At 36.2% G+C, this 14,891-nt stretch overlaps 1 protein-coding gene across 5 annotated transcripts in view; it reads left to right on the top strand.

Annotated features, from left to right (window-relative positions):
- Positions 1–14,891, top strand: part of SLC39A12 (solute carrier family 39 member 12) — a 42,385-nt gene that overhangs the window by 1,442 nt on the left and 26,052 nt on the right. For 3 of the 5 annotated variants that reach the window (XM_017729200.1, XM_017729198.1, XM_017729201.1), the window contains exons 3-7: positions 3,900–3,972; positions 4,590–4,766; positions 5,884–6,236; positions 10,694–10,975; positions 13,412–13,619. In XM_017729200.1, coding sequence (XP_017584689.1) covers positions 5,967–6,236; positions 10,694–10,975; positions 13,412–13,619 — 760 coding nt within the window. In that variant the 5' untranslated portion in view covers positions 3,900–3,972; positions 4,590–4,766; positions 5,884–5,966. Of the gene's footprint in view, positions 1–3,839; positions 3,973–4,589; positions 4,767–5,883; positions 6,237–10,693; positions 10,976–13,411; positions 13,620–14,891 lie in introns of those variants that run through there. The other 2 variants (XM_017729202.1, XM_017729199.1) reach the window with 2 other exon arrangements.

Raw genomic sequence — 14,891 nt, 5'->3', positions numbered from 1 at the left:
TGCTGAGGTCAGAAGTCAATGGCTAAAGGTGCAACATACAATATTATGTCAGTTTCCTACAAGGTGAACAGTATAATTGTCAAAAGGTTATTTTTCAATTTTAAACTCTATTTTTTTCTATTAAAATATTACTCAGAGGTCTATGCTGCAATACTACATAATAGTTCATTTGGGATACTTAATAGTTCAACATGTATAATTAGACTGTAAATGCTTTGGACTGGAAAAGACACTCTTAGTAAAATCAACTCAGTTTTTGAGCCCAGTTTCTTTGGAAACCTAAAGGAACAAAAAAGAAACAACATACATAATAGTCTGATAATGCTGAGAACAAAACCACACAATAGGCAGTGAAAACCTTAGGAACTGATTTCTGCATCTGTTTAGTATAAGAGGAAGTGAGATAACTGAAGCTGACTTGGTGGTCTAGTAGCTGTAGTTTAATGTTTAGATAGCTTCAGAAAAGTTAGGCTGCTAAAGTTCCTAAGAATGAACACAAGAGCATTTTTTCTCTATGTGTTCTTTAAGTTGAAAATAAACAAAATTATACCATACTTATGAAACCTCCTCTTTTTCATGCCCAAAATACTAATACCTCCCATTCTAAGTTCTTTATAATAATTGCTATCACTGAATTGTCTTGATGGTTATCCTTACATCCCAATGCTTTTTGTTTTCTCTTTTTTTGTTTTGTTTTGTTTTGTTTTGTTTTGTTTTGTTTTAAACACAATCAGAGAGTTAGCAGTAGAGAGCCTGTGTGAGGGAGAAGTCTGTACTCAGATGGAGGCAATTAATTAAGTTTTACATCACAATTTCCATATAAATTAACACTTTCATTTAATTTCAAAACACAGATTTCATGACAGTAATACTTTAGGAATATAAATGTCACCTTAACTCTGTATATGTGAGAAGGCGCTTGTGGAGATATATTTCTTAAAATATAAGAGGGTTTGCTGGCCTAGAGTGTATAGTAATCTATAACTTCTTTCTTGCTTGCTGTTCTACTTTAATGTAAATAGATTTCCAGATCATCTTGGAAAACTTTCTGCTGACAAGTGAATTTTGTAATCCTGGACTAAAAAAAGACTTGTTCCAGGCACATGTATATATATTAAACTCTATGCTAATACATGTAACTCAGAGAATTTCAACAATATTAATTTATTTTAATTCATTGGCAACCTTAATATATGTGATATTGTTAAGATTGGCATGTGATGCCAAAAAAGCTTAATTTACTGTGGTAATTTTAAAGTACTGACATTTTTTATTACAGCACTCTGGCATTAATTCATTGGCAAAGATACTTTATGTATTGAAATTCCACGGAAATTGCATGCAAAATGTAGTTCTTTCATATGTCAATATGCTGCCTATGGCTGTAATTATACAATGTGCGCAGATCACATTAATAACATGGAGGAAAGCTGCAGTGCCAGAGGATTCTCTTCTATTTTCCATAATTGCTGTGATTAGTAAAAAGGAAAAAAGATGCATTTGCTTAGTGCATCAAAACAAGTTACACAGTATTAAAGGAATAAGAGTTATATAGCTGCATTATCCAGTGTGATCTCCCTTTCTGCCGTGCAAATAAAATAAAGCCATTTGTCATGTTGGTAGAGCTCATGGGAATGCCTTTGTCATCTCCGAGTGAGTCCTCTAAAGAGTTTTCCTGTTCCTATACAATTTATTCACCAATCGTTTGAAACACAGTAAATTGCAGAGTGCAGTTATCCCTGGCATTTGTGAGTGGCAACTTGCTTTTGTTCTCACAGCAGGTGTGAAGGTGGGAGAAACAGGTAAGCTGCAGTTAGTCTTACTGGTTCACTTAGAATGAAAACTAAGTAAGTAAATAGAACACTGTAACCAGAGAGGCCTTGCAGCATGTTCTCTGTCTAGTTACACCATTTCTAAATTGCCTTCACTCCTTTTCACTAAGAACATCAGTTATTATTGTATGAGCTTTCTAAATCATAAAAGGTTGTATCTGTGGGTGGAAAAAATTTTATATGCAGTTGTTTGGGATCATGAATCTGTTCATGAAATAGTTTTGAGACGCTCACGTATTTATCACTCTTCTTTTTATCTTATTTCTTCTTCTGCTGATTTTCCTGGGACATACCTTGCCTGTCAGCAATCAGTTACTCTCTTGCAAGTACCCCAGCATGGTAATTGTTCAAACTAATTTAAAAGTATTGATTTTTTTTCTGAAAATTCTTGATCTCAGATCCATGCTTGATCATGCCAAGATAAGTAAGTAAGTGTAAAATGGAATAATAATTTTGAAAGAAATTTTTTATTTAATCAGAAAATTCATCATACCTCTGGTTTTGCTATAGAGTCTGTTGTCATGTTAGAACGGTAATTGGTAATCTACTTCATTCTGAGTTACCCCAGTTTTCCAGTTCTTCTCAAGGTTTTCTTCCCATATATTTTATCATTCTACAGTAAATGGAGAGTCTCTGGCTTATGAGCATTGTGCATGGACTTTTCTTCCCCTTTATCAAAATTCTCCAAAAGGCATGCAGTCAAATTTGAGTCAAAATGGTATTCTTGTAACACATGAGTCACAATATTAGTGGTAGGTGCTTCAGGAGGTTTTAAGATATTAAACTGTACAAGTGATTCATTTTTGTCTGTGTATCTCAGCAAATTTCTAATGGGCGTCTAACTACACAGCTCTGTTGTTGTCATGGTCCCTTTTGATCAGCTGGAACAGCTTCAGTATGGGTAGGTAGTGGGGGAATAATACTGCTGCACAAGGGTTTGAAGAAAAGACTTAGCAACTGATGCCAGCAATTACTTCAGAAGTAGTAATCCAAGTGCTGTGTAGACAGAATAGTTCTTTAATGACAGTGGCGTGACTGAAAACACAGTGTCAAGGGTAAAAGCAGAGGGTGAGCCTTGAGTCACTGTCAGTGATTTTGCCACCACTGAGAAGCTCATTCCCAAGCCAGAGGAGGTTTGCAACACTTAGTCATAAAAGGGAAGTGAATTCCCCTTTGAGATCAGCCATAGTAGCCTGTACCAATTATTATCTGTTGCTTTTTAATGTACTTAATGTTTTCTTTTTTTCCTATCACTCTGTAATATAAATATTAAAGTAAGTTGTAGCCAGTATTATTATGCAAATCTCTCAGAAGCTTTCAATAGTTATAAATCATCACGTGTTTTTAAACGTTAGCTTTTCTCGGCAAACTGAAACAACTCACCCTCTGTTTGTACACTTTAATTGAATGGAATGAATTCTTAATTTCAATTAGTAATTATACACAAAACATCAAATTATATACAGATAAACCTATTCTATGTTTGTTTGGAGATTGAGAAATCCCCAGAATTAAATGCTGGAAGCTATTCCCCCATTATCTGAGAAATTATTTTTATTAGTGGAACAAATCTGGACATAGTTAGCTTTGTTTGACAGAACAAATTATATAAAAGCCAGAGGAAGTGCATATTATCATTCATTTCTGCTTTTCAGTCATTCTTCTAAAAAAAATTTATATGAAAATTTCTGTAATTCTTGTTTTCATACAGTGGTATATTTAGTAATGTTAGTTTGATAAATATCCTTTGTAATTTATGAAGTAAAAAGAATATTTAAAAGTAGGACTGATTTTTAAAATACTCAGCCTTCATTACACAAGAATCTGTAATGTAATTGTACTTTGTATTTTTGAGAACATTTGTTTACATTTTGCACTTCCCTCAAGCCGGTCTTGTCAGTTTAATTCTTTTATAGTCAGTGTCAGTTGTCAGTTCTCAGTCTTGCCAAAACAAGGCTGTTCCCTTTGAGCTCGCCACCTTGAAGGAGACATTACAGATGTTTTAGAACGCAGGATTTTTTCATTAATCTAGCTTTAAAGAGAATGATGATGTTTCTATTACTACAGGCTTACTGCTTCACAGGATTTGTTGAGCCGGCTGAGATGATAGTCCTTCATAGCAACACGGAAGGTTTGGAAGGTGGGAGACTGATATGACTGGTGTACCAGTCTCTGTGGAATCTGTCAGTCGTGACAGTTTTTGCTAACTTCCAGTGCAATAATATTTTAATGGCATGGTGATGTAAATTCAACTTTGTAACAGCATCCCTCTGGAAAATCTGAGTGGGTGGACAAAATTTTTTTTCACCACAGGCTGAGCTATCCCAGCTTTTGCAGTTGGTGCAAATGTGACACAGAATAAGTGGGGATGAAAGAGACTGTTCTCTATGGGCAGAGTTTTGCAAAGAAAAAATATCATTTTTCTATGGATGTGATTAAGAAGATTTCTGTTTCTATCGTGTTCTCATATTTTCAGAAAGTATTAATATTTTAATAAAAAAATTTCAGGTTTGTTATAGAAGTGATCTGATAATTTAGTAACACAGCGAACAGTTATGAGTTCTTGCATGTATTATCCATCATAATGAAATACATTCTTTAGCAGATTTTATACATCTTGTACTTCTAAAACAGACTGTTTCCATAAAATGATAACTACTAAAATATGTGAAATAAATTTAATAATGCAATGCTTAGAACTTGCAAGTACAAGAAGAACATGTACTAATTCCTACCCACCTCCATTGTTACCTTAAGGGCAGCTCTCTCCATAGCAACTGAAAACTTTTCAAGGCAGCAATAAACTAATCCTCTCCAGCTTCCAGAGCACCATCAAGGAATTTTAAAAACATTGGACTTCCAGCAGCTAAATACTTCTGAGGATTCAGAAGGCCACAAAGCTAGATACACAAGCATTCTTTTTCCCTTCAGAAGGTAAGAAAATAACATTTAGAAATAAATGTTCATAATATCTTTGTAATAATGATACATATTCCTAATTGCTAACAGTAAAATATATCTAAACACCAAAAGATTTCCTAATATCTAAAAACATACTAACTTTTATCAGACTGAATAACCATTTGAATTCAGCAGTTCTTTTTTCATTTTAAATATTTTGTTAGCAGAGTTTCCTTTAAAATAAAACACGTGTATCAAATTGCAGTTCAAAGAAGATGAACGTATATGTGGCTGTTTAACACATGTGCATTACTGTCGGAGTATGTATGTTACTGCCAGCATCTGCCTATCAATAAAATCAAAACTTCTGTGGAAAACAGAAGTGAAACTCTTTTATATTTCTTGTGCTTTGATATTGAGATAGATTGCTGCTAAAGCAGAGGGAGTGGTTTATTAGGGAGGATTGTGACAAGACAGATTTATAGTACAAAATGTCTTTTGCACCTAGAGTTAACAAGTTAAGCTTGTTTGTCTGGTTTATTCACTGAGTTCTTTGAGTGAAATTATAACCTCAGCATTGTAATTCTTCTGTCTGAGTAGAGATAAAATATCACTAATTTTTAAGTACATCCAGTTCCTTCTTTTTTTTTTGCTGTATAGATGGAGTTTAGTAATGCTGCTAAAGTATTTTGACAATATAACCTTCTTTACATTATTGCTGTGTAATGTAATTACTGCAGATTCATATCAGTATTAGAGTAGTAATATTTATTTGCAGCTATTTTTGTTCCTAAACAACTGTTTTCATAATTAAATGAAAGTGAAAGCCATGGTATTTTCCTGTTCTTACTAAAAAGAATTATTAGTGAGTGCAATAACGTAACACTGAAATGAAAGGCATAGACTTTATTTTTAAGAAGAGGGAAGGGCACTTTGAGACAACCTCTTGTTGATAATTCTAAAGAAGTTTTGAGGCCATGGTTGTCTTAGTTTCCTGCTGTTCTGTGCTGTAAAGCCCTTACAGGCTCCCTGTTGTTCAAAAACAGCTTGTCACTGCAAATCAGCTTAGCCGACCAATTAATAAATCCTTTCGAACATATTGCATTCACACTAATTAAAGGATTGGGTTTTTTCCCCCTTTACCATTCAGATTCTTCAGGTTTCGAGTTTAAGCTGTGAAGGGCAAACAACAATCCAACATTCAGTGCAGATCACACACTGCAGGAAGAGGAGATGTGTTTTCTGACCAAGCATCCAGCTCTTGGGGTGGTATGTTCTGCTTTCATATTCAGCGTGCTCATTGCTGAAGGACAGCCTGGGGAAGAGCATGGGCAGGATGGCAGCAATCCTCCCAGCAGAGGCTCTCTGGTGGAAGTTTTACGCGTTCTCTCAGCTGAAAACACTGAGCTCCACATGAACCACTCACGAGAACTGGTCAAAATGTTACTGGAGAGAGCTGAATGCCCACAGCGGATTTATGGCATGCAAGAGGATTGTAATCTGGTTAGTGCTTCAATTAATGAGGGATATCTTTACAGGATCGTCAGTGAGTTCTAACATTATTTGTTAGTGATACTGTCCTGAATATGATACCTAAACATGTAAAAAACCTGTTGTTGCAGCAAAAAAATTGTCCCTGCTATGTTTCATTTTGAATTATTATTATTTATTGTTTGAGCTCATGAAGAGATGTTCCAAACATGAGAGACATTCCTTAAAAATGCCATGCTTCAGTCGCATAACACTAATAACTTTTCTTTTAAAGTTGCCAAGTGTTTGTTTTCCAGCAAAAATTTTTCTACTGAAAACTGATCTAACAATAAAAGCATGAGCTTGTATGTGGGGCACAGGATTTCCACCATGGAAAGACATAGGTAAATGCTGGGGACCAGTTCTGCCACTTTTTTTTGTTGTTGTTCTGGATTTTACTTCATAAAAATAAAACCCAGACAGGATTGTCTGAGATTTATGTGCCACTTCACTGAAACATTCAAGATTTAGGGGAGGGTTTTGGTAAGCAGTTCAGGTCAAGGAAAATGAAAGGCAGAACAATGAATCTACAAATCCAAACTGAAACTGGAACTAGTCCAGTGTACAGTTGAACAGAGGGATTGGTTGTCTACTTGAGAATATTTTCAGAACTCATTCCTGATTCAATGAAGAAAGGACAGGGACAGTGTTAGTGAGCAACTTAGCTGAAAGGGACAACAAAGGGCTTGGTCAGCCCTGGCTTTCATTACTCTGGCTCTGGCACTGTTCAGTGACCTACATACAGCAGTGTCACTTTATACCACACTTATGAAGATGGTCAGAAAGGTGAATGCTTTTACAAGGTGCTACTCTCGGCAATCTACCAAGCCAATGAAATGGGAATCTTTTCATCCTGTGCAGTAGACAGCTGGTCACTTAATTGACCCTTTCTAGAAATGCTCCCATTTTTCATACGAGCCCATATGTGAAATTTCATACATAAATATTGTAGGTGTCTGTCATTACCTAAATGGATAATTTTTTATAAAGGAGATTATTCACATATGGGCAACGAATATGCATCAGATATGGCCCCAGATTGAAAGCTGACACTGTATTAAACGTGGGTATAGAGTCCTCCTAAACTTCAGTAAATGGGAGTAGGTTTTTGTTTATCTTCTTTGTTTTTCTTCTTGAGTACCATGGTTTTTTTCTTGTATTTGTGATGTATTCCTGGAGAGCTTGCCCACTGTGTCCTTGGATTGAAGAAATCTAAGGGAAACATAGCTGGGGCTGACTTTTGTCAGTTCTGCTGCTCTGTTCAGGTTTCATCTTGGAAATTTCCAATAGGAAGAGTTTGAGGACTTTCACCATTTCCAGTACTCCTCAGTGTCACCTGAGCCAGAAACACTGCACACATCCTGCACTGTCAGTATTTCTGTGCCAGCACCACAGGAGCATGGTTTTCTGTAGGAAATCCTTGAGAGAGATATGGTATTTTCAGTCACATGGAATCCACATGGCACTGTGCTGAAATCACTCATGATTATTTAACAAGATTTGGTAAACCAAGACAGCAAAAACTGTGCAAGAAGCACTATCCTTCAGAATCATAAAAATCTGAAACAGAATGCCCCACCTTGTCTTGGCATTTTCTTCCTCATACTTGTTGGGAATCACTAATTGATTTCAGATTCAAATTTCCTTTCTAAAACCAGGATTCCATTTATACCACATGACTTTGTTTTCAGAGTTTTTTATTATTATTTTTTATGATATCTCTAATGGGCATTTAAAAGCAGTGAAGTTTAACACTTTTTTTAGACCTTCTTCTGGCTTTTTGTTATGTAGTGGCCCTAAGACCCTTTGGGCAGGGGCTGGCAGCTATTGAATGGCATCTGACACTTCATCTCCTAAACACACAGAAGTCATATATTTCTTGCCTTGGTAAGAAAATCTTTTTGGTACTTCTGGCCACTTAAACAAAAGAAACTCAGACTTCAGTGCCCAAGTTCTGGGCTTCTTTTTTATAGGAAGTAAGCATTTCTAAATCAAGGACATGCCGATGGTTATTCCTGTAAAAATATTAGTAGCAGCAAAAAAACCCCCAAACCAATAAACAAACAAAAAAACCAACCCAATGACAAACCAATTTATATCCTCTTAATATCTCTTCAAGGGTCACTCACCATGGGCTACCCATATGCTATGGAGTAACTTTTACAATGCACCTGCTTCCTTCTAAATAGCAATTTTTTTTCAGTCATCTTCCTTGCAAGATTGCAAACAATGGACTCACTGATTGCAATTTATCCTCAGTGGGTTTTAAAATCTTATAGAAATCTTTGAAAATCTTCAACTTCATGCCATATATTTATTGTATTACTACTGCGTGTTCATAAAGGCTGGTTGACTGACTCGAGGTCTTTGGGACAGAAAACAGAATAGACTCCTCCTAGTCCAAAGAGTAATTCTCAGAGACTGCATTAGGAAAAGTTAGGCTTAAAGACCTTGAAAAGCAGTGTAGGCAGGACACAGTGAATCATACTGTAATCTAGTTTATTTAGGTATATAAATAGTTAATTTGGATATTAATATCCACAGTTTTCATTTTTCCTTTTATTTTAGATTCAGTATTTTGAGAATTTTGGTTAGAATTCTTCATATTAAAAAGTAGCAGCTCTCTCAGTTCCTCCAAGGAACTTTGACTTCTGAACATGACAATGTGAGCTTCAGTGTAGGAAAATGAACTAACATACAAGGTGAGCCCCACCAACCAATACATCATGCTTGTAGACACAAAAAATTTATTCTTACAAACTGGATCCTGTCTGGATTCATTAATTTATTCAAGTGCAGTGTTGATCCTCCCATGGTATCTCGTGTGTTGTAGTTTCTTCTCTGAAATGTACAGTTCAGCTGCTCTACCATTCTTGAGATTAGCTGACACATCTATAACATGCTTAGAAAGGAATCTGTAAGAAAAAAACAGATACAGAATGAATAACATTAATTACAAGATCTCGTCAAGAAGATTCTTTATTTTGGACTTCAGTGTCTTGTCATGGCCTGAGATAGACCTCTATTAGTCTTCTGGTCTAATTTACAGACTAACTTTTGTATGAGAGGCAAAAGTTTCTGCAAAGCATCTTTGTAGCGAGAAAAAATTGAGAGAGAGAGAGAGAGAGATAGATAGTGTGTGTGTGTGTGTGTGTGTGTGTGTGTGTGTGTGTGTGTATACACGTATTAAAAGATCTGTGCTCAGATGTAAAGCCTTCACATGATGAATATGTAATTTCAGTCTCTCTTGAAATGCATTTGAAGGACTAAATGGGGTTCGACCTTGTGCTGGCTCTCTGCACTGGATCTCATTGTTGCAGTTAACAGAATCCATTGAGAAACATAAAAATAGCTGTGTGATTATAGGGTCAATTAAGTCTCTGAACAGTGCATTGAATATGATATAACTTCTGTTTACATAGCCTCAATTAACTACAGTTCAGCAACTGTTTTTATCTTATAATGCAAACACATAGAATGCACAGATGAAAATATGAATAGGCCTAGCCCTTATTTAATAAATTTATAACCAGCAGTATAATCTATTGAAGCCAGTGGAAGGCTTTTGCTTTCTACAATGATTGATCAGAATTATTCCTAGTTGTACTGAGTCTAAAACCACTAAATCATAGAATCATAAAATAGAATCATAGAATGGTTTGAGTTCGAAGGGACTTTAAAGATCATGTAGTTCTGATGCCTTAGGTTTTAATTTTTATGTTTTTCAAATTCTGTACTGCTTGGTGTGTGACTCTGAAGTTTCTTGTAGCCTGTTAATTTCTGCTCTCTCATGCTAGGTAGACATAACAAAGCCTCTGTGGCCCTGCTTTCTAAGGACACCAAGACTGTCCTAGGCCAAAAGTATAAACCAAAGAGCCTCTAAGGGGGGGGCAAGCTGAGAGTGAAACTGAAGCTTTAATTGGAGAATTAACCCTGCTGTACAAATGAACCAACCCTATAAAAGGGTGAAGAACTCGTGACCTGGGGTCCATCTTGGGGTCCATTTTGAGAATAGCTTCAGAGTCCCCAGGGGCTACCTTTGAAGGCCTTTCAAATAAATACCTACTTTTATTCCCTTACTCCTGTCTAGTCTCTGTTTCTGTGAGGCCTCTTAAGGCATCAGTTCCACTTCCCCTACTGTGAGAAGGAGCACCTCCCAATAGACAAGGTTGTTCAAAGTCCCATCTCTAGGGCACTTGACTTTTCTTAAAAATAAAAAGGGGTCTGGAAAAAAACCCCATGGTATGATCTTGCAAAGAATTACCTGCACCCTCCTCCTGCCATTCCGTCAGCCTGCATCTGTGTAGTTTTGGGTTTGATCCCTTAAATATAGGAGTTGTATTCTCCTGCTGTCCTTCCTATCTGTATTTGCAGATGCCTGGCAGCATGTCACTTGAGTGGAATTTCCATTAATTTTTATTTCTTCACAGTGCCTTGAACCGGATGCTCTGTTACTAGTAGCTGGAGGAGATTTAGAAGACCATCTCAGTGAAGAAGTATTTGAGAGAATTTCTCTTGTCCTTCTCTACTACATTCTTCATCATAGAGATATGTGTTCTTCAGAATTCAGCTTGAATGATAAGGATTATAAATTTTACCTACAGAGTATGCTTAGTTTAAGACATGATGAAGACTGTTATTTTTTTTCACGGAATGAAACGGAAGATATTTTGGCTGCAGTAAGGCAACATTTTAAAACTTCTGAAAACCAGGTAAAGAAAACATACATAAAGATAACTTCATCTTTATTACAGGTAGAATGCCTTTATGCTAGTACAGACACTGTGCCAGTATCACAGTCCTCCAGAAAACTGGTAAATGACAGTGTGAGAGCACAGGCTGGTGTTGTGTTATATGTGCTGTTTAATGCTTTTCTGTGGGTTGTTTCTGGCATCTGCCACTTCCACAGGAACTGCTGCGACATGGTTGGGGAGATACTGCACTTCAGGGACCATTCCCAATAGGTAATTTAGATGCAGTTCCCCTGCTTAGGGCAGATGGAAAAGAGCACAGCTCTGTGTAGATGCAAGATCTTGCACTTGGCTCCAAGGACAGAAAATACTTTCTCATCTCTTGTATTTGTTAGTATCAATACACTAGCAATGTTTGCATTTCAATGGTATAAAGCAGAACAGCTCCATTGCTGGCTGATATAGGTGAAATAATGAATTATTTTGCTGTGATGAAATCCTTGCCAGGTTCTACACTTCCATGTCTATCCAAAGCTGGATGGAATAAGGAATCTGTCCAAAGATGTGATAGCTTCCTTCAGTTGGAACACATACATTTGTGACTAATTACCTACCAGCGTGGATATGCCTTGTAGAAAGATTGATGAAGATAAGCTTAAGTTTAAAAAAAAGCATATTGCATATTTTCAGCTAAGATTATCCTTTCTAAGTCAGGAAACATGCAGGGAGTTTTCTCACTGCTGTTTAGAATTTCTTATCTCAAATAGGGTCTATAAAATAATAGAATAATATTCTAGAGTTCAAAATCTAGGAAAAAGATTTCCTTGTAATGGGCAATAAAACAGGTTTTTGCCAGATTAGATAACTCTTAAAGTACAGATTGACCTCCTGTTTGTAGCCCCTTAGACCTGTTCAATGTACTGAGTTAAATTTGGTTCATACAAAACTCAAATTTGTCCTTTTCGTTTCATTAGATTTTAATTTATAGCATGCTGTAGTAGGGTTTTCTGCACAAACAGAAGATGGGTAGGAGACCTGGCTGTGTCCAGAATGCTGAGGACCTCAGTTCCTCGCTCTGTCTTCTTTGTGTGATTGTTTCCCACCATAAATTATTCATTGACCAGTGCTTTTGGTTCTGAGTCTTGGTGAACGTGCTGATTTCCAAGGGCTCCAATGGTATCTGAGCAACTGTAAAGAGGCACTGGAGGGTATTTGGAATGTCAAGATAGAATAACAACCCATAATATGCATTACTGAGGGTTCTGTTTGTTTATGCTGGCAGTATAATCAGTTGTCAAGCCTGTCCAGTGACTGAGACTTCCCCACTCACTGACTTGAAGGAAAAGAGGTTTCTTTTATGAAAGGTACACAAAACATAATCCTTGGCATCACAACACTTGTGTTATGAAAAGGGCCAACAGTGCAGGGTAGTCATAGAAGAAAAGCATTTTCAGTGGCTCTTTATGTGTTTTAGTTTCACAGAAAATATCCTCTTCTTTAGTCATAGCACCTAATATCATGTTTGAAATGAGAGATTAAATTCTGGGTTGTGGAAATTTTAATGTGTAGTGAATGAACAGGAAAAGAAATGCCAGCCTGCTCTCTGCAGTGTTTATGGCCTACATACAGAGACATGAGTATGTACAAAGTAAATTACTTACTGTACTGGCTCATCTAGCTGACTTTTTAATTTTGTTAATATGAGTTAGAAACAAATGAAATTAAGCAATTTTTGCCTTTGTTTTTTTATTTGGTTGTTTCATTCAAACCCAACTATTTGCAGTGAGAATAAACAAGAAAGGAAAAAAGGGAAGAAAATGAGAAAAGGGGAATAAGTTTCTGGGTAACTGAGAGAGTTTTCAGGCATCCACACACATGGGTGTATACCACTGACTAGTGTTTTTATTTGGCCACCCAGCAGGAAAGTCATCCTTTTTCTGCAAAATTATATCTTTCCATATTGTCCCCAGATAACTACTCCATAACAAACTATTGATTTCGTTTAATAGGTAAGGAACTAAAAACATTTAAAGAATTTGTTCTGAAGGTTGAGATGAAGAGTTAAAGTCTCTATTATTTGAGCCAGTTTCTCGTGCCTTAACTAAAAATCCTCCCTTTCTTCCACTTTCTGGAAGTAGATGTAGATGTAATTGAGGAGGACACTGGGAACAATAGAAACAGCAGGAAAATAACACTAAGCAAAATTAACCTGAATGAAAGACTATACTTTTCCCCCATTAGACACTGAGTAAATGTTCAAGACTTTTTATTCTATGCCTGTTTGTCTGAAAATGTCCTTTGATTAGCTGTCTTGCTGGCAATAACAGCTTACACCTTAGCATTTTTTCTACTCTGACTGTCTGTGAAATTGTTCTCCCCAGTTTCTCCTCCTGTCACTCTGATTATTTAAATGGAGGTGACCAGGACTGTCTTCATGCTGTTTTCTCCTGATTTCAGTGTGTTGATGTGAGCACTCTGGAGAAAAATGCTGATATTATGGACAGAGATGGTGCTGATGAAAACACTCTTCCACGCCTGGCTGCTTTAATCCTTACTCTGGCTCTCCAAGGAGTCTGTATGGGGAAAGCAAGTTTGCCTTCCCCAGAATTTTTTATAAAATATATTTTCAATTCTCTAAATAGTACCACTGAGCTCCAAGTGACAGGTAAGCTGGAGTATGCAAAGTTCATTTTCTTTAGGAAAATTTATTGCTGGACTTACCAGAAATGCTACTTAACCATAAATAAATAGGAGTATAGGAGAGTTCTAAGTGGTCCAAAAATAACAAAACAAAAAACCTGGAACAAAACAAATGTTGAGCTCTGAGCAACAGCAGCTATTAATTTCTGTAAAAGGTTGTGCCTGCTTCGCAGTTTATGAAGCTGTACCATCAACTCAGGGGCCTAGTATAGATTTAGAAGGTTGTTATAAGACATCTACTTTTCCTTGTTTGTGGCAATTGCTAACAGCAACACTTCACAAGCTTTTCAAATCACCTTTAAAAAGTTACATTAAGTATGGGTTAAAACAGATTAAAAAGTTGAATTGGGCATAGGTAAAAACATTTTAACATTCATAGATTACACAGAGGTGAATTGAATCACAGAAATAAATATTAAAAAAAATACTAATCCTTAGCCCTGAACTGGGGCTCCTCGATTGTGTTTACATAAACTGGTTTGGCAGCAAAGCCCTTCCTTTAAAATTGCCCAGCCAGATTTTCTAAAATAATTAACTCACAAGAATGGATGTACAGGAGCTTTTTAGCACAGTGCTACTAAATATCTATATATGGTGAAATCTGGGCCCCAGTGAAGATAATAGCAGGACTGTATGGTTGGTGGTGTTAGGATGTTCAGAAAAATAAAAAAATGTGCTTAACCAGTTTGTTACAGAGTAAGCATATTTTAAGTCTAAGCTAATTATACTGTCCCTTTAAATTTATTAAAATTCTGAACAGTAACTTCAGGAAAGAGTAAGAATCAGGAAGCATGGAAAAAAGAAAATTAGATGTTACTATATTTAAAAAACAAATATACCTGTAGCTCCATTCAGATCTCTTTGTTTAAGTAGCCAAAAAGAATGTAGTGAAGCATCTTACCAGAAATCTTATTGTGAGATTTATGATTAAGATTATACCATTTGCAGTTTCTGAGTAACAACATTAAAAAATAATTTTCACTTGAAAACATTCTCGTTAATCTAAATTTCTTTAAAATTAATTTGTGGACCATTTTTTTTTTTTAATGGACAGAAGGTCCATTGTGGACCATTTTTTTTAAGGTTTACAGAAATTATTCTATAGCTTCATTTGAAAATGCAGGGGTGAAGGAAGGTGATAAGTAAAATGGGATATGGCCTGCCTCCTCAAATAATCAGGCAGTCCATCAGCAGAACCACCCATTGCACCCAAGCTATGTCATGAGGTACATCCATG

The sequence above is a fragment of the Corvus brachyrhynchos genome, unplaced genomic scaffold (genome assembly GCF_000691975.1).
Source record: "Corvus brachyrhynchos isolate BGI_N302 unplaced genomic scaffold, ASM69197v1 scaffold142, whole genome shotgun sequence".
NCBI lineage: Eukaryota > Metazoa > Chordata > Aves > Passeriformes > Corvidae > Corvus > Corvus brachyrhynchos.
The sequence above is the reverse complement of the archived record's forward strand: the minus strand, read 5'-3'. Positions and strand labels throughout refer to the sequence as shown.